At 42.1% G+C, this 19,303-nt stretch overlaps 1 protein-coding gene across 6 annotated transcripts in view; it reads left to right on the top strand.

Moving 5' to 3' along the window:
* The window catches only part of HECW2 (HECT, C2 and WW domain containing E3 ubiquitin protein ligase 2), a 264,005-nt gene that overhangs the window by 46,644 nt on the left and 198,058 nt on the right, over nt 1-19,303 (top strand). For 5 of the 6 annotated variants that reach the window (XR_014785285.1, XR_014785282.1, XR_014785281.1 and 2 more), the window contains one exon: nt 17,138-17,463. Coding sequence is in view for 2 of the 6 variants with exons in the window: in XM_084816460.1 (XP_084672586.1) it covers nt 17,172-17,463 (292 nt within the window). In the remaining 4 variants the exon portion in view is untranslated. Of the gene's footprint in view, nt 1-17,137; nt 17,464-19,303 lie in introns of those variants that run through there. The other variant, XM_084816476.1, reaches the window with a different exon arrangement.

The raw sequence follows: 19,303 nt of genomic DNA, 5'->3' as shown, positions 1-19,303 counted from the left end.
ACCAAAAGTAGTTGCATTCAGATAGTTGATGTGTATGTGCTCGGGGAACAGTGGAATTCAAGCAAGTGTATTCATGCTGCAGTCCTAGGCACACTTACCTGGGAGGAAACCCCATTCAATTCAAGGGGACTTGTTTCTGAGGAGACAGCCATAGGATTGTATTCGAACAATGGAAAAACTCTACATGAACGTTAGTTTTATTGGGATACTTGTGAATAGTTTAAGCCTGACAACTAAATAGCATACACTTCCTTGATGTCATTTAAATCTGAAAATAAAAATAAAATAAAAATGAAAATGAAAGCACCGAAAACTGGCCACGCACTACTTTGAATATGCCTGAAAAGCTGCGAGCAGAGACAGACCTGCTTTCTACAGAGAGTCACCTGAATGTTAACCTTCATTCCAGATTTGACTCATATAGTCTCCATTCCAGTTACCCAATCTGACCTGTATTATCTTAATTCATCATGTTACTATTTACATCGAATGAAACCACGTGTTTCTCAAAGGGGAAACTTTCCACTGAAAAAATAAGAGTCATAGAAAATTTTCTGTTTCATACAAATCCATGTATGTATATTTTTTTTAAATGGGGGGGGAATGTTTTTGAGTGCCCACGAGCACTACATTGGGGACTTATAGGCACCACGTTGGAGACCCCTGGTCTAGTGGATACAGCATTTGGCTTGCATCATGATTAAAACATTTTGGGATGGGGTTGGGCAATTCAGTTTCCCACTTGTCAAATGGAAATTAAGCAAACACCTTCTTTCCATGGTGGCTGGGGTGGTGGGTGGTCAAGATTCAGGGAATGTGGATTGTTTTGTAAAATCTATTGAAAGTAAGACAATCACAGTGAGAAAAATTATCAGTTACAGGGAACACATGCAGACTTAAGTTGAACCAGAAAGGGAGTATCATTCTGCTATTAAAATTGCAGTGGGAATTTGTTAAAGCTCTTGAATATATTTACTGTGGCTCCTTTTGTAGCATGAGACTGTGCAGAACTGTGTGAGTTCAATGTGGTTAAAGTGTACTGATTTTAAGTCTTGAGATCCACTTACATGATTCTGCCTCTGCCTCATACCTATATCTTGCATCTGCAATCCACTGGTTTGTCAGGAGGGAAGGTACCTCATTAGCTTTGCTGCTGTGAAATACTTCCATTTGTTTCTTGGAAAGAAAGAGTAACGCACATGAGAAGCATTAGTTGTACTACTGCTTTGTTGTAATCCTTACAATATTATCAGAACGGATAAAGTTTTCCTGCCCAGGCTCAGTCTTATGAGTGCAACAGGTAACGTGCTGATTCTGTCCATAATCAGTGCCATGCCTTGATTGAACCATTCTGGCTGATGGTACCAAGTGTGGGAGCCTAAAAAAACTCCGGTATAACCGTAACACAGTGCTTTGTGCATTTAGCTTGCTGTAGCTGCACAGCATTACATGATGGCACTATCATTGTGCCATCTCTGTGGGTTGGGCTTGTCACCAGTAATGAGCAGGGCCAGCACTGACCGGCTGCTAAATAATTCCTTGAACCAGACTGTACTTTTGGCTGGCTGGAGAAGCTGCTGGCTGTGAACTCCAAGAAGCCTTTTGAGGGGAAAAGGCATGATTTGTTCATAGCAACCTGTGGAACAAATGCGGGCCCAATTTAACTCATCATTATTGCTTAGCTTAGCATAGATAGCATGAATCATAATAGCGCTGGTCTGTCATCCTTATCAGTGTTGGAGCCAGCTAGAGAGAGCTTTTTACTATTTTTATTCCACTCTACTGTCACTCTGAGACACTTGTAAAAGAAGGAAGAGGCTGAAGCTTTCAAGAAAGATATGTCTTTCTATTTGTTCGCACTCCTTAAGGAACAGCATCTGATAAAGGTAGAGAGAACTTTGCACTTCAACTCCTCTGGGGTTTTGTAAGAGAAAATGTAAGGCAAGCTTTTCATTATACTGATCTCTGAAGCATTGATACTTGCTTATCTGTACAGGCTGTGCTAGGAAGGTATGGGCATTCCAGTAACTTCCTATGCTGGTAGTAATAGCAGAATAATTTATGTATTTATTTGTGAGATATACATGCCACTGAATATAATAAAATCCCTCAGTGGTTCACAATAAAAATAATAGGCAAAATAGAATGATGGTGAATTTGAATCAAGATATCATGACCAGTATGCATAACGTTAATTTAGGAGATATTTGTAGCAGGATCCATATTTCCACATCATGATTGTATTGGTACCCATTCTATTTTGTTGTTTGTTTGTTTGTTTGTTTGTTTATTTCTGAAAGTAGTTGTACATCCCACTGACTGGAGATGATTTCCTAGGAAGTGTGTTTAGGGAAAACCTGAGTTTCTCAGACCACAATACTGGCAGGCAGCACAGGAAGTGGCATAGCCCCCCAGTTGGATTTCCTTGGGCAACCCAGCACATTAACTCTGCCCCAGCTTAGAGCAGGCTATGTCATGTGGCAAAGATTCCACTGTATAAATGCTTGAAACATTGTGCACCCCCCCCAATTACTAATATTTTCCCTTGCACTGTTATTTCCTCTTAATATTGTTGAATGCACTGGACGTGAATAAAGAAAGGGTTGCCGTAAAATAAGTTATTAGTTCTTAACCTGGCACTGAACTTGCTCTTACATTTATTCATTAATTATATTTTATTTACAAAACTTCTAGTGTTCTTAGCCCTGACTGAGTTGTAGCAAAACCTCTACAACACATATAAAAACATATCCTAATATATATTGGAAGTTCTTATTACTGCAAAAATATTCTGTCATTTTCCAGAAAATGTTACAATAGCATTTACCTTTAATCTAAAATATTTCCTTCAAGGAGCATATCCCCTCCCCTCCCAGAATTTTGCTTTCTTTTTCCTGGTTACATATGAAGGTATTCAGGCCATTGGTGCTTCTGCTATTTTACATTAGTAAAATAATATAATATGCAGTATGTGAATACCACATGTCATCGGCTTTAGTACTAATGGCTGTTCTTTTTCCAAAATGGTAAGTTCCTTTAACATTATTAAAGATTTTAATATTTCTATATGAACATTTCATGCATACCTTAAGGAGGTTGTATCTGCAACATTTCTTGACGAGCCTCCTCTATTCGGATCGTGAAATGCACTAGCTGTGTTTGCTCATAATGATAAACCAGGAATCTTGGCTTAATAAACCATGATGTGAACAAGCTTCATGCTACAGCATTCAGCCTGTTTGCTCCTCTCTTTGCATAAGCAGGTAAACAAATCAGGAAAGGAGAGCTTTGTGTGATGTTTGAAACTGGGAATATGGTTAACTGCATCCAAACAAGCCTGTAAACCAACAACAAATCCTGGTTTTAAAGCTCATTTACAAATCCTGGCTTGTTTGGGCACAATCAACCATAATCCCAGATTTGGATGTCAACATGAACCTTTCACATTCCTGGATTTTTTAACTTGCTTTTGCAAAGGGAGAAGTGGGAGCAAATGCAAAGTGTTTTGTTTTTTTAATATGGGTATGGCTGCAAGAGCTGGACCATAAAGAAGGCTGAGCGAAGGAAGATAGATGCTTTTGAACTGTGGTGCTGGAGGAAAATGCTGAGAGTGCCTTGGACTGCAAGAAGATCAAACCAGTCCATACTCCAGGAAATAAAGCCAGACTGCTCACTTGAGGGAAGGATATTAAAGGCAAAACTGAGGTACTTTGGCCACATAATGAGAAGACAGGATACCCTGGAGAAGATGCTGATGCTAGGGAAAGTGGAAGGCAAAAGGAAGAGGGGCCGACCAAGGGCAAGGTGGATGGATGTTATTCTGGAGGTGACGGACTTGACCTTGGGGGAGCTGGGGGTGGCGACGGCCGACAGGAAGCTCTGGCGTGGGCTGGTCCATGAAATCATGAAGAGTCGAAAGCGACTGACCGAATAACAACAAGAAAAATGTAGTATGGGTGGGTGTTCTGCCTTTGTATGTGTGTGTGTGTGTGTGTGTGTGTATGGGTTTCTCTGAGCATCTTTGCCTTCTGCGAAATGGGAATTTTGTTATGTTTGTGAGATCAAATATGTGATTTGGGGCTCAGACCCCATCTCTGCCTTGTACTCAGTTTCTTGACCAAGTAATTTTTCTCTGATCCTCATCAGTTTGTCTTTTGGGAAATGGGTGTTTTATGACTGGCCACACTTACCATGTCAGCTGTTTTGTGATTGGGCAAGTCTCCCCCATGTCAGCCATTTTGTAAGAGCACCCATGACACCCCCACAAAATTCCAAATGTGCCCACTGACCCAGAAAGGTTGGGGATCCCTGCCTTACAGAATCAATTTAACTTGAGAGTTTTCATGTTCTCTTCACCCATTACATTGTAATGTAAACTGGAGGCCCATTCTTTATCCACTTCTTCTTGGGAAATTCTATCAGAATAAACTGGGCCACTTTTAAGGTAAGCAGTTGAGAACAATTGCTTTGAAAAAGAGAATGAATATTGAAATCTCCTTTCCCATTTGAAGAATTCTTTCCTATAGATTGCCACAGATTAGCTGAGAGTGTACTTTCCGAGTACAGAGGACAAAGTGCATGCTTTTGTATCTTTCAGAATACTTCTATTCATAAGGCCAGAGGCCTGACTTCAAAATCATGTCCTCGCTCCAGACTGGGCCTGTGCCACTAGACCTACCCAGTTCAGCAATCTATTTGCAGTAACTACTGTGGGAAGGGACAGCGTTGGCGACCGACAGCCTTTAGCTACAAAGAGAGATCCCTGCGTAAACAAGAAATGATTCACTGACCCCAATATGAGTAAAACAAACAGGGCAGTGTGTGAACTCAAGGGACTTCTTTTCTTACTCACACATTGCTATGTTTCCTTTCTCATTTTACACCTAAAGGCAAAATGAAGTAGCACGTCTTCTGTGGGAAACGTATTTATCATTAAATCATTTATACTGAATTTTCAGTATGCAGTTATTCATAATCTTTATCCTTAGAACAGTCTTTTGTGGCAGTTAGTACCTTGAGAAAATGTGTGGGGGGTGGAAATGAGTCAAGGCTTTCTAAGATAATTCAGTGAGTCCACAGATAACTTGGCTGACTTGAAGTTAGCCCTTCCCACTCAAATTATATTATTTATTACAGTGAACTTCATGGCTGACTGTGGATTTGAACCAGGTCCTGGTCTGACAATCTAATCTAGCCTCCTTCAACCTTGTACCCTCCAGATGCTTTGGATGTCACTCCCGTCAGCCCCAGCTAGCGTAGTCAATGGTCAGAAATGCAGGGAGTTGTGGTCCAAAACATCTGGAGGGCACTAAGTTGGAGAAGGCTGCTCTAACCACTACACTGACTCTCATATTCACTCTCTTGACCCCATTAGCAGATGACAATTCTCTGTTGAGAATGCAGGAGGGGTAGCACAATTGTATGTGCTGAACCCACCCCATTACCTCTATGGATGTATGGGTTCTTCTGCACAGAATCAATGTATGTACAAGTTGCACTTGTGTAGGCTCTTGCCACATGACCTATGACTTTTTGTTTTTACAGGGGTGCAGACTATATACATATTTTGTGTGTGGATAGGATTTGTGAAGGAGAGCCCATCCATGCTTGGTGAGCAGGGCCAGTGGGCATGATCCTGTTTCTCTCCTGCAGAGAATACCCATAATTGTTACCTGTATGGTGTTATTCATTCTTCTAAATCTTGATGAATGTAAACTGTGTTAGTGATTGAGGCTCTCATTATGTCACTGGAGCAATGAGCCAATGGAACCTTTTGGCAAGCAGAACACTCTGCTTCTGTACGATCAGTAGCCAAATTGTGGCCCGATCCGTAAAATGGATGATCAGAAAGTGGAAATACGATTACTTTTAATTGGCTGGGTGACAAAATGAGACATGATGAAATTCACCAGACTATTCAAGAATGCAGAGGGAAGATTTGGCAGAATAAGAATCAGGAAGCAAATCTCTTAATTACCAGCCTGCCTTAATGGCAAAATCTCTTTTTAATGTGCTTTAATGTCATAAGAAAATACAATTAATTCAGGCTGCACTCTGATGCTTACATTGTTATGTGTAAAATAACAGCTACCTTTGCAATCTTTCATGGGTTTCCAGACAGTTTAGAAGACTGCCAGTAAATCTTATTAGGACAGCTGTATTAGATTTTGCTTGGAAATGTAGGATTGACTACTAGCAAATGTATTTAAAAGTAGGTATTTGCAATTAACAGGTAGCAGTCTTGTATCTTAGATGTTAAAAGATGACAGTCATTTATCCAGAATTGATTTTTGTCATTTGCTTTTACTGCCCCATACTTATCTATTTAAAGTCTTAAAAACAATACTCCTGCCTTTCTGAAAAACCAAGTCAATATTCTTGCCAGGTCCTTGCTGCATATTCTTCTCAGTGGCTGCGGTCAGATGTCACTTTAAGCCATGATGGTTTAATAAGCTACTAACAGTAGCTTATTTTTTAAATAATCAACGATGCCCTACAACATGAATGGGCTGATAAACTACTGTGAGTAGCTTACTAAACTACTGTGTGTAATCTGAGTAATCCCCTGTCCCACTGCAGTCCTGCCACCTGAGCAGTGGAGCTATTTCACCCCTTGACAACATTCCAGCATCACCCTGACAACGGGGGTGGGTGGCGGCTCTGCAGTGCTGGAGGTTTGCAAGATTGGGACAAAACTTCATACACAGCCTCCCCCAGTTGGGAGGCACCCAAACCACCCTCAAAACCCAATGTGACTACTCACCAAGGAGCAAAAATCCCCCCAAAATGCTATAGCACTTTAGCGAATGAGCAAAAGATCGCTACAGCTGTGTATGAAATTTGGTTCTGATTCTGCAAAGCTCCAAGGTTTATAACCGCCACCCCCTTTTTGCTGCACCAGGTATTTTTGCTCCTTTCTGAGTAGTCACACAGGGTTTTGAGGGTGGATTGGGTGCCTCCCGACTGGAGGAGGCTGTGTATCACGTTTGGTCCCGATCCTGCAAACTTAAGGTGTTCTCAGTTGCACATTTCCCCCCATAGACACTACTGAGACAGCCCGTATAGGAGAACATGGAGAAAAGAGAACACCCGTAGGAGCAGAATGGCAGCGATCAGAACTGCTCTTGTTGCACAACTCTGCAGGCAACTAAAATAACCCACAGTGTCTGCCAGACGGCATGCTAACTCACAGTGGGTTAAATAACCCCTACCATATATGATGGGCTATCAGAGTGGGTTATTTTGGGCAAATAAGCCATTGTGGGTTTAACAATTCCTGACTGATGACACGACAACCCATGATGGGTTAAATAACCCATTGTGGGTTAAATAACCCATTGTGGGTTAAATAACCCATTGTGGGTTATCAGGTCTTCCAAACCCAGTCAGTCTCTAATTTGTTGACTCTGACCTTACATTAGGTTGCATTGAATAGGCAAACATTCCCAGAAGCAGTTCTAGGATGTATTATTTTAAAAGCCATTTTTAGTGTGCAGGTCAAATAAAAGACCCTATCCTCCAAACTATAACATGCACTTGATTTAATAATAGCATATGGACACAAGAACCATTTAATTGTGGGGTCCCCAATGTGGTGCCTGAAGATACCTCCTTTAGTGCCTGCCAGGCTTCCTTCCTCTCCTGACTTTATTTATGTATTTATGTATTTATTTATTTATTTTTATTTCTATACCGCCCAATAGCCGAAGCTCTCTGGGCGGTTCACAAAAATTAAAACAAAACAATACACAATAAAACAATTTAAAATATATAGAACATTCAAACCACAATATAACAATACAACCACAATAAAACCTAGCAGCAGTGCAGGAGTTTAAAATACAGATTTAAAACAGCAAAGCTAAAAATTTAGAAAGCTAAAATGCTAAAATGCCTGGGAAAATAAAAAGGTATTCACTTGGCGCCGAAAGGAATACAATGTAGGTGCCAGGCGAACCTCACTAGGGAGCTCATTCCACTTTTAAATTTTTCCCCAGATGTTTTTTAAAATGAATATGTATTATTTAACTGGGAGGCTGGTGATGCAAGTGCTGGCCTCCAGTGCCACCTTTTTTTCTAAAAATACATCTGTGCCTCAGAGGTGTTCTTAGAAAATAAAAATGGTGGGAACCTGCAGCCTGGCACTTGGTTTTGAAGTGTTCTCAGCCACCCCCACCACCCCCAAAAGAAAAACGTACACTGATGGTGGTGGGGAACATCCTGGGAACCTAGGGGGTGTGGGTAGGAGAGACTGGGGGGGCAGCTAGAGGAAGTTGCAGGGAGTGAGGTGGTGTTTTATCTGTGCTCTGTGTGTGTGTTTTCCCTGATTTATTTGGGTGGGTGATTTGTGTACATGGGTAGGTGTTTTTCTTTGGTCTCACCACGTTGCTCTCTGAAATGAGAATTATATGGTGCTTTGTGGAGGCAAAAATGGCATTGGGTGCTCAGGCCCCACCTCTGTCTTGTACTCTTCAGTGCAGCCTTACCCAACTTGGTACACTCCAGATGTTTCCGACTAAAACTCCCAACATTCCTGACCATTGGCCTTACTGGCTGGGGCTGGTGGGAGTTGAAATACCAAACATCTGGAGGCTTACTAGGTAGGGGAAGGCTGTTACAATGGATTTTGGAGCAGAAAACTGTCTTCAGAAAAGTAGTGTTGTGCTTTAGAATCCAGACTCTACCTCTACCCTGTACTTAATTTTGGGGGCAATTTGGGCAACTTCCTTTTCTTTTAGCCTCACTAGGTTGGCTTCTGGAATTTTGTGTCTGGAATTCTGGAATCTGGAATTCTGGAATACCACACCCACAATGGCAGCCATTTTCTGAACAGGCAAACCTCCCCGTGTGTCACAATACTCTCCCAAAATTTTAAATTTTGGCCACCAGCCCCAAAATGTTGGGTCGTCTGATATAACTTGTTCAGTAGAGTCTGAATGCTAGTCATATAGGGGAACGTATTTAATCACAACATGTATACAGACTTGGTTGACGGACTGGCTAGTTTATCTGACTTAAAGATGCAGCTTCCCTGTCCTTATGAATGCTACCAACTGGCCGAAATGAAAATGTACACCTAAAACTAAATGCTCAGATAAAGACTCTAGTCCTAAACATTGTTCTTCAGAAGTATGTTCTATTGAAGTAAGGGGAATTTGCTTCCAAGTAAGAGAGTGTTTAGAATTAGGCAGATGGCTGGAAACAAATGGCTTGCCAATCTGTTCTTAGATTTGTGTAAGATTTCATTTCTGTTCAGTCTCAACTAGAACCACCTTCCACTTTATCTCAGGCAGCTATGCACACAGCTAATCCGAGAAATTTCTCATGATGTGCTGACTGCAGTGCAGTGGACTCTGAGGGAAATTTGAGATGAGATGATGCTTCTTATGTCCAGCAGCTGGTAATGTGTGCTGGGTGAGTCCGAACATCTGGGAATTTTAAGTAGTGATGGTATCATAAGCTTGTCTAAGAGTGTCTTCTAGGGTGGCCATATGTTATGTTTTATAAAGGTCAATCCTCTGTTGGAAGGACTGACTAGACCAAGTGCTGGTTAAAGGGACAGACCCATCAGAAAGGAGAGCTTGAAGGGGCTTTGCCCATCAACAGTGAACACCTGGGCAGCAGACTGAGAAGATACCACAAGTCACCTGGGTGCTGCCTCCCCCACCATGATGAGATGTACTTTGTCACTATTTGAATTCAAATAATCATTTCTGAATTTCCGTCTATACATATATATCAGCATATGCAAATTGTATGCAAATTGACATCTTCTTTTGTAGTGATGCATTTCCTCTTGTTTTGCAATTCATAAGCAGCCACCCTAGTGTCTTCCCATGTGAGGCTTAAATTAGTCTATGCTGCTAATATAAACCTAAATTGTCTGGAATGGGCATTCATTTCCTCTTCCACAAGTCCATGCTGCATTAACAACATTTGCACATGACACAAATAGGCTCATTTGTTTTCCTTGGCCTTCTCCTGAGTTGTGTGTTTTTTTATGGGACTCCTGAAAGTTTTGACTGCATTTGTTGTTGGTTTTAGTGGGGTTTTTTGGTGGGATGTCTGTTTTATTATTGTCACTGGCTTTTTAAAATGTTGATGTTTGTTGTATTTGTATCTTGTGAGCCACCTTGAGAGGATTTTGTACCTTAAAAGATGGCCTGAACATATTTTAAATGAATACATTAATTAAACAACATGAGAGCTCAAGGGCATTTTAATGCCTGTGTTTGAATGATTTTATCAAAGTCAATATATGAATGAGCTTTTTGGCTGTGCAGGCAGCTTCTTTGTGCTAGTGAGGACACAAATCAGGAAGTCTTCCATTAACTATAGCTTCCAGTTTCATCCAAACAAGGCTTCATATCCTGGCTTCAGAACAAAACAGGATGTGACGACATGGTGGCCTGAAATTGACTTAATATCCTGGCTTGTTCCAAAACTGTTAACCATAGTTTCCTGGTTCAGATGATAGTTAATGGAAGACTTCCTGGTTTGTTTGCTGGCTTGCATGCAAGGAAGAATGTAGAGGTTGCACGTGCAATCAAAAGGGCTCATCCATATGTAGCCTAGATATGAGCCCAAAGTACATGGAAATACGTTAACGAGTGTTTCTGGTTTTGACCCGGTTTTTCATGAAATTGTCTTTGGTCCATCAGCATCACATGAAGCAAGAAAAGCAGAGTATACACTACCTAAAAACTTGCTTTCACAAGTCACACGAGCACTTTAAACTGCCTTACTTTGGGGTTGGGTGGAGTGCCGCTAGTGAAAGTCAACTGCAGAGATGCTGCTCAGTGAATGAGATAGGCTTGTTCCCCACCCCTCTCCATGCTCCCCTGCTCAGGGAAGTTTAATGGAAGAGATGAATAATGTCTGGCAGTTTACCCCCCGCCCCCTGTGAAGCAGCAGCAGTGAAGTCTGGGGACAGGTGGACAAGCAGACAGACAGGAGGCGCCTGCCCAGGTAGAAGCTCAGCAGACCACCTTGCTAGGTCCTGCATAGAGGGAAAGGGCTGGAATTGTCTCCCTTACCTAGTGCTCTGGAGCCCACAGCAGTAACAGCTGCTGCCTCCACTTCCATGCTTGGCAGCAGCCCAAGCCTCCTTGCTTTGTTATCAATATGCATGGGTAGAATGGCAGTGGTGCCGCTGAGCCAGCCACATCCAGCATCCTTCGGAGAGGTTAAGGGGAACCCTCAGACACGGCTGCTGCTCTCAGGATCGGCCCCAAACTCGTGTTTCAGTGGGAAAGCCTCCTCCCTTCCCCCAACAGGAAAACCACACACACAGGGGAAACAGGCTACTATTGTTAATGGGGAAAGCAAGCTACTCTGCTACTCTGAATGAACGAAACAGCGCAACTGCATTATTATGAATGGCAGGCTACTACTGTGAATGAGGAAAGCAAGCTACTCTGCTGTTCTGAATGAATGAGATAGTACTGCTAAAGAAGCCTGTGTCCAAAAATGCCCTGGGCACCCAGACCCCTTGACGAGGCCACTGCCAGGTCACAGAAACACCACGCCCAGGATTTAATATTGGGGGCTGGGCACACTGCAGCAGAACCACTTGGGAACCACGTTTAAGGAAAACAATGCACTAAAATGACTTTCTGAAAATGCACCTTTTCCAGAGGGAAGCTGTGGGGTGGCTATGGATTGGCAACAGCGTCATCAGTCACAAATGATCCTGATGTGTTCTCCCTCTGTATTAAACTGGCTGTGTAGATTGGGCCCTTTTCATTTGAACATGGCCATTGTGTCATTTGTGAAAACAAGCAGAGAGATGGAAGATAATGTGAAAAATAATTAGATGTTTCCCAGCTTTTGGAACGTTTAACTTTTTGCCATGAGATAAACAATGCTTTTATTTTGTAGTGGAAAGTTCACATTTTCAAGACACTATTGCTCAGTAAATAGGGCAGTAGGCACAGTCTCTCTTCATTAATTCATTAGCTGGCTTTCAACAGGCTGCTAAATTTCAGCCACATTTCGACAATTGTATTTCAAAATAGCTCAATATGCTGTTTCTCTAAATATTGAAATCACTGGATTGTTTTCTTAATTCACCCGTTTGATCTAGTAAATGGAGTGGAATAAAAAGAATAGTACAGACAGAAAGCAGCAGACACCGTGGTGAGTGTTTTGAGTATTTACCAGCTTCTAAAGTATAATTCCTCACTCTGGACCTTTGGGACTTTAAATAAGAGTCGTGAACTTTGTTAGAAGAAGAATACATGGTGTTCAGCATCTAATCTCCATTCTGATTAACGATAGTCATCTGAAGACTAAAGTACACCTTAATTCTCTAAGGATGCAATCCTATGCATGCTGAGACAGAGAAAAGGCCTACAACTCCCAGCATGGCCCAGCCAACCATGCTGGCTGGGGCATGCTGGGAGTTGTAGGCCTTTTCTCTGTCTAAACATGCATAAATTTGTGCCCTAAGAGGTTGTTGGTAGAATTGCCTATAAATGTCCTGTGGACTTGAGTTATCTGCAGTCACAGGGAAAGTCTAGTTCCCTGTGTTCAATGCAGATTCTTCTTTTCTTTGGAGAGTCGGTGCTTTGGTGAAGAAGTGAGAGAACCAACAACAGGTGATAATATCTGGGAGTTTCTGCTGAGCCTGAGGTACTTCTGGATCTTCATTGCCCTGTGGAATATCTTCATGATGTTCTGCATGATTGTGCTGTTTGGATCTTAAACATCTTTGGAGTAAGGTGGCAACTACATTCAGCTGGAAATATGTCTTTACTATGAAGTAAAATATATTTGCTGTGTTTTTAGTATATTGGGCTCTGGCCTGTTATTTCTTCTAGGAGTATTAAAGGGAAACTTCACCATAGTCCTCTGTAGTGCATGGCTTTGCGTCTTTGCTTTTTTAAAAATAGAAAACTAATTAGCTGTCTTGTTTAAGGTTGATACTTTTTTTTCATGGTTAGTCAGCATATACAGATGCTTTTTCTGTGGAGGGGTATCTGGACCTTATTGGAAGAAATGTGGGTGATTTTATTTAGGAAAAAATGTTCTTAAATGTATTTCTTCTCTCTGGGAGGATTGTGTTTCTACACCTTCCAACCTGGTTCCTTGAAAAAGACCCTCCATGCACAGCTCCTTTCAAAACTGCACTTAGCCGCTGCCCAGCGTCACGCTTGGAATGGGAGACATGCTTTGGTCTTGGATCACTACCTTTCGTTTCACGCTACTGGTATCCAATCCTTCTGCTTGCACAACATGAAGCACCTGTTTTTCACAGATCCACCTCCCTACATAGTGTTGTCCACTGTGCCATATCCCAGCTGTTCTAGAGGATCCTTCAACCCTTGAGAACAGCTTTTCAGGGGTACAGAGGCACTTTGGTGGGTGGGTGGGGGAATCAATGAAAACCAGGAAGTTGGACTTGCCATGAAATGTTCTTCGGGTCAGGAGGGAGTGGAGCAGACAGCAATTCTGGTTGTATTGTTATACTGTGGTTTTAATGTATATATTTTATATTGTTTTATTGTTGTGCTCTTTGGTTTTAATTTTTGTGAACCTCCCAGAGAGCTTCGGCTATTGGGTGGTATAGAAATTAGGGATGGCAGAGAATTCCGCCATGGATCTCGGTGAGGCCGAATGCCAGTGCATTCGGCCCCCCCGAACTCCATGGCAGAACGGCCTGCCGCCCCCCCGCGGATCCCCCCCGGGATGAGACTTACCTGGGGCAGATCTTCTGGGCGGCGGTGGCTCCGGCGGTGGCTTCGGCGGTGGCAGCTGTGGCGGCCGGTCTTGTGACCGGCCGCCGCTGCCATTTCCAGTCTTGTTAAAAAAAAAAAAAAGACGTGATAGGCTACGTAAAGATTTACGTAGCCTATCATGGCTGGGTTTTAAAAAAACAAACACAACGTGATAGGCTACGTAAATCTTTACATAGCCTATCATGGCTGGGTGGGTTTAAAAAAAAAAACAATGCGTACGCAAATGGCGGCGGCTATGGCCGCCGCCATTTGCGTTTCTTATTTTTGGTGTCTTAGTCTACGTAAATATTTATGTAGACTATGACGGCGAAAATAAAGGGGAACGCAAATAGCGTAGCGGGCGCTATTTGCGTCCCTTTTTGATTCGCCATTTTAGCCTACGTAAAGATTTACGTAGGCTAAAACGGTGAATCAAAAAGGGACGCGAATAGCGCCCCCTACGCTATTTGTGTTCCCCTTTATTTTCGCCGTCATAGTGTACGTAAATATTTATGTAGATTCAGACAGCCAAAAATAAGGAACGCAAATGGCGGCGGCCGTAGCTGCTGCTATTTGCTTACGCGTTTTTTTCCCCCCCAGAGCCCTCCGCGGCCAGAAATCCGGCTGCGGACGGCTCTGGCCTGGCTGGGCCTGGCCGGCTGCTCCGTGGAGCTGCCACGGAGCACAGCCGGCCATTCGAGGATTCCGGGGGGGAGGAACGGAGCGCCTCCCCCCCCCGTTGAGGATTCCAGGGGGAGGGATGGAACGCCTCCCCCCCCACCATCAACATAATCCGCGAAAGGTAAGTCACTTTCGTACATCCCTAATAGAAATAAATAAACAAACAAATAAATAAATAAATTCATCATAAGTAGGATGGTAGTGTACTCCATTGAGATACTTTAAAAAATACAATGTCCTCTGTTGGCAAAGTGTATTCTTTTTGCAAGATTCTTTTCTGAGGTGATTTCATTTTATGGTTGAATGATAAGTTTTTGATATTCCTATTTTCTAAAGCGTGTTCTGATTTTTTCCTTCTTTTAACTATAATCTATAGAGCTCTGTGATTGACATTGGATGTTTTAACCCAGGGATGAGGAACATCCAGTCTGAGGGACTAATCTATCCTGCACAGGTTTCCCATCTAGCACATGAAGGATCCCTATTTAGCCCCACCCCCTTCTCCAAGCCCCACACCCCTTTGAGGCGAATAGAGAGAGAAATCTTTGCTGTAATCTCTGATCACCCTGCACACTGCTCCCCCTCAGTTGGAAGGGCAAGTGGTGCATGAAGTCAGTAATTTGGCTGGCCTTTGGCTGAGTTCCTTCACATGCTGCTCACCCACCCAGTTGGGACGACGAGTGCCTCATGAATCTGCAGATTGGATCAGCATTTCAGGTGTAGAGTCCTTACCTCTGTGCAGCAAGATGCACCGTGCCACTCTCTCCCTGCACAAAGAAAAGCAAAATGGGTGGGTTATCTGGACTCCACATAAAATTCCATGAATGAGGCAGGGTGATGGTACTGTAAAAGCCTCATCTGGGAACATCCAAGGTATCTTAAAGCTCTGTAACAGAAGAGAGCCAATGTCAGTATGGTGGTTTTAGCATATGTATCCTGAATGCCAATTTGGTTGCTATTGCTGACCATATATAGCAGTTTGGGTTCCAGCACATAATTTTAACTTGCTGTGTTTTGATGGCAACTTGAGAGAGTGACAGGTTTTTTTTGTCTGCCTAATATGAGAGTTGTGTATTTGTTCTTGATTTCATAAACATCTGAAGTCTTGTTTTTTCTCAGGTGAAGAGTGACCTAGTTTCCTGCTTGAAATAAACAAGCAGTTACTAAACAGGAAAGGATGGTTGTAGCACAGGGATCCTGACTTTCCGTTTCTTATGGACCACTCCATTCTCCAGACTCTTGAGCTTGTTTGGACATCATGATAGTTTGTCATAATGGGAACAAGCTACAGTGAGCCTTGGGTTTGCGTACTCCCCCAACCCTCCAGCATGTCCATGAGGAAACTGGAACCTTCCATTTTCAGTTAACCATAGTTTAGTGTTACGTTTGAACTAGAATTGTGGCTAATCTTAACTATGGTTTGTTTGAAACAAACCAGTTTCAAACCATGAGTTATGGTTTATTGTGATGTCTGAACTGGCCAGCTATGATCTGGGATAGGTGGTGTATGTGCATTTTGCTATACAATCCAAGTTCCTTTATAGACTACCTGTGAGCCGCCAATTGGCCATGCCACAATAGAAAAACTATGTGCCTTGTCTTGGACACCTCTGCTGTTGGAAATGACACTAGATTATTGAGGGCTGGTCTAGACATGCAGGGGAATAAGATGGTAGAATGCTGAGGTGGTAGATTGAGCTGTACTGCTCAAGACTATGGGTGGATGATTCTAGGTTTGAATGTTCCACATTTCCCCGCTCCAAATAGAAAACTAGCACAGCAGGGAGAGAGGTTCTATCCCTGCTGCATTTCTGTTTGCAGGGATTTTTCAGAACTGGAGCAATTATAGGAGCATGTAGAGATGTGATTACCCACTTGCTGTATGAAGTGCCTCTTCAGACACTCCACTCTGCTCTTCCAACTAATGCTGATGTATGTATAGCCTGAGTGTGGGAGGAAAACAGCACAGAATTCTGGGAAAAGTTAAGGGACGACAAAAGTAGCTTGTCTAGAAAACAAACCAGCAAGACATAAACCCTGCAGGGGACTAAATGCTATGCTAAACATAGTTAAAGTAGGGATTTCCAAACTATTTTAGGAGTCTTCTTTTATTTCCTGTTGGGATGCATTTTTTTCCTTTTCAGATTCATGTCAATTCTTATAAACCTCTTTCCCTTCTTGTCTCCCCAGCATTAGATACTGGCCACAGGATTCATTGCTGGCATGTTGGAAATCAGCCCATAAGATTGCCATGAGCCATTGGCAGGGCTGGCCCAAGACAAATTACTGTCTGAGCTGGTGCAGCAAATTGTGATCCCCACCCGCCAAGGCAGGTCAAGTTATTTTGGCACCTGGGGCAGAATATCCCCCAAGTGTCCCCCTCCCTGGCAGTAAAAATACAACAAAAATTAAATATCTAGCAAATTGCTGCCCTTTCATGACACCCCAAATCAGCTGCCTGAGGCAGATGCCTCACTCTGTCTAATGGTCTGTCTTAGGACCAGTAAACAGGACGCTTCTGAATGGTTTATGCCTGCGGTGAGTTTGAGTGAGAACTATGAACAGTACTTATTTCAAAGACATGTTTTGTTGTCTTTGTGGAAAGCCATTTTTAGTATCTTAAGATGAAAGCCTATCTCCAAATGCCTCTCTGAAAAATCACTTAGCTCTCCTAATCAAGTTTCTGATTTCGGCAGATATGAGAGTTTGTATTAATCCTTGCATTTTGTTCTTTACAGATCTCTAAACGTCTTCTGCATAAGCAAGACCAAGATGACCAGCTCAGCTCGGGAACATCTCCTTTTTGTGCGACGGCGCAATCCCCAGCTACGCTACACTTTGAGTCCAGAGAACCTCCAGAGTTTGGCATCTCAGGGCACTGTGCCTGAGAACATGAACTTGCAACGTGCCAACAGTGACACTGATCTAGTGACCTCTGACAGCCGCTCTAGTTTGACTGCAAGCATGTATGAATACACATTAGGGCAGTCTCAGAACCTCATCATCTTCTGGGATATTAAAGAAGAAGTGGATCCCACAGACTGGATAGGACTTTATCATATTGGTAAGCAAGAGCTTTTGTCCCTATTCTGAGGAGCTAGTAGCTGTTTTCTCCTTTCATGTTCTGTATATTGTTAAAAGATAGGGATGTTCAGATAATGACATGATCTGAGATAAAATCATAGAATGGTAGGGTTGGAAGGGGCCTATAAGACCATCAAGGCCTACTCAGTGATCAGGCAAAACAAGTGCTAGATCTACACTACTGCTTTATAGCGGTATTGAAGTGCATTGAAAACTGTTGGCGCATGTTACACATTCAATATACCACTTTTGTAGTGTTATTTCCTGCTTTTTATTCCACATTATCCAATATACTGCAACAAATGTCATTGTGTGTTTTACGAGGCATAAATGCACAAGAGGGATATAGCATTACCATGATGAGATTGTATTGATACGACCCAAGGTGTAGATCTGGCCAATGAACCATTCTTCCTAGGGCTTCATACAATGAATTTTGAAGACACGCTGATCCTTAACAAAGTCTTGGGTCTGTTCTGATCTGATGCCTATGGAAAGGCGGTCTTCTAGATTACAGAATGTGTTGTGCTCAAACTTTTTCTGTTCATAAGTAGGTTGTAATGATGATGTAGACGTTCAAAGGGATGGCTCCTTAACATTTTCACACTATACGAGATAAGATGCACGGCTGTAACTTTCTGTACAACATCTTTAACATGGCATGTTTGTTGGGAAGGACCACTGAAATAATTTTAAAACACACACAAATATTTTTAAATGTGCTGTTTATGAAACTCTGACCATATGCTAGGGTTTCGGTTTTTACAACTTTCAAGCTTTTTGAAGCACAAACTCATTTCATCCCATTTCTGCCTCAGTTTGCAATTTTTTTTAGTAGAAGGTCCACACAAAAAATCATACACATTTTTGAACTCATTTCCTCCATGCAGCTAATTGATCTGCTTGGTGATGCAGTAGCATATATGGTTAACTATACAAGTATAGTTAAAGAAACTTCTGCAGCCTTCTCCATATGAACTGTTCTCCATATGAACAGTTTTTAGCACAATAAATCTGTAGTTATTCATTTGTTATGCATCATCCCGATGTCTTTCCTTGAGATTGCCTTCCTGTTGTGAGGTTATTAAAAATTGGATGTACTATTTTGATACCTACTTGGGAAAATGTGATATTCTCTGCAGTTAACTGATCCGTTGGTATAGCTACCATTTTGTGTAGCATTGGTTGTGCTGGTATAACATAGTAGATAAGTGTGCAAGTTTGTCTTGTTCAGAACTTACCTTGGCCATCAACAACATGATGATAAGCAAACTACAATCCTTTTATCCTCAAGCACTCATTCTGTGATATGGGGATAATAGTACTGGCCTACCTTACAGGGTTATTGTAAGGATTACTGAGTGATACAAAGCATTTTTAATGTTTGAAACACATTATTAAATGCTCACTCTTATATTATAAAAGTTCTCTTACATTACTAGAATGAGTTATTTTCATGACATACTGTGGTTGCTTCTCCACCTCAAAGAATGATCCTATAGGCTGGCCGTAAAAGATATAACCCTTTATACATTTGCTATATATCAGCCATCCTTAACCTTGTGCTCTCCAGATGTGTTGGACTGCAACTTCCACCATCCCCACTTGGCAGGGATGATGGCTATTGTAGTCCAACACAGCTGGAAAGAATCAAGTCGAACTGCTCCATCTACATCATGTATGAGAGAATGTGAAGTTATTACATTCAGCTAGTGAAAGGTGCAATGTGAAACATTGTAGGGAAAAAGGGGCCTTAGTAGAGCTTAGCATCATGTGCTGGCCTCCCAGTTTCTAAAGAATCAATTTGACCTGCAGTCAAA

Source organism: Heloderma suspectum, chromosome 1 (genome assembly GCF_057233095.1).
Source record: "Heloderma suspectum isolate Gila_16-S chromosome 1, 16-S_ref, whole genome shotgun sequence".
NCBI classification, from domain to species: Eukaryota; Metazoa; Chordata; class Lepidosauria; order Squamata; family Helodermatidae; genus Heloderma; species Heloderma suspectum.
This window is presented reverse-complemented; position numbering and strand designations above follow the sequence as displayed.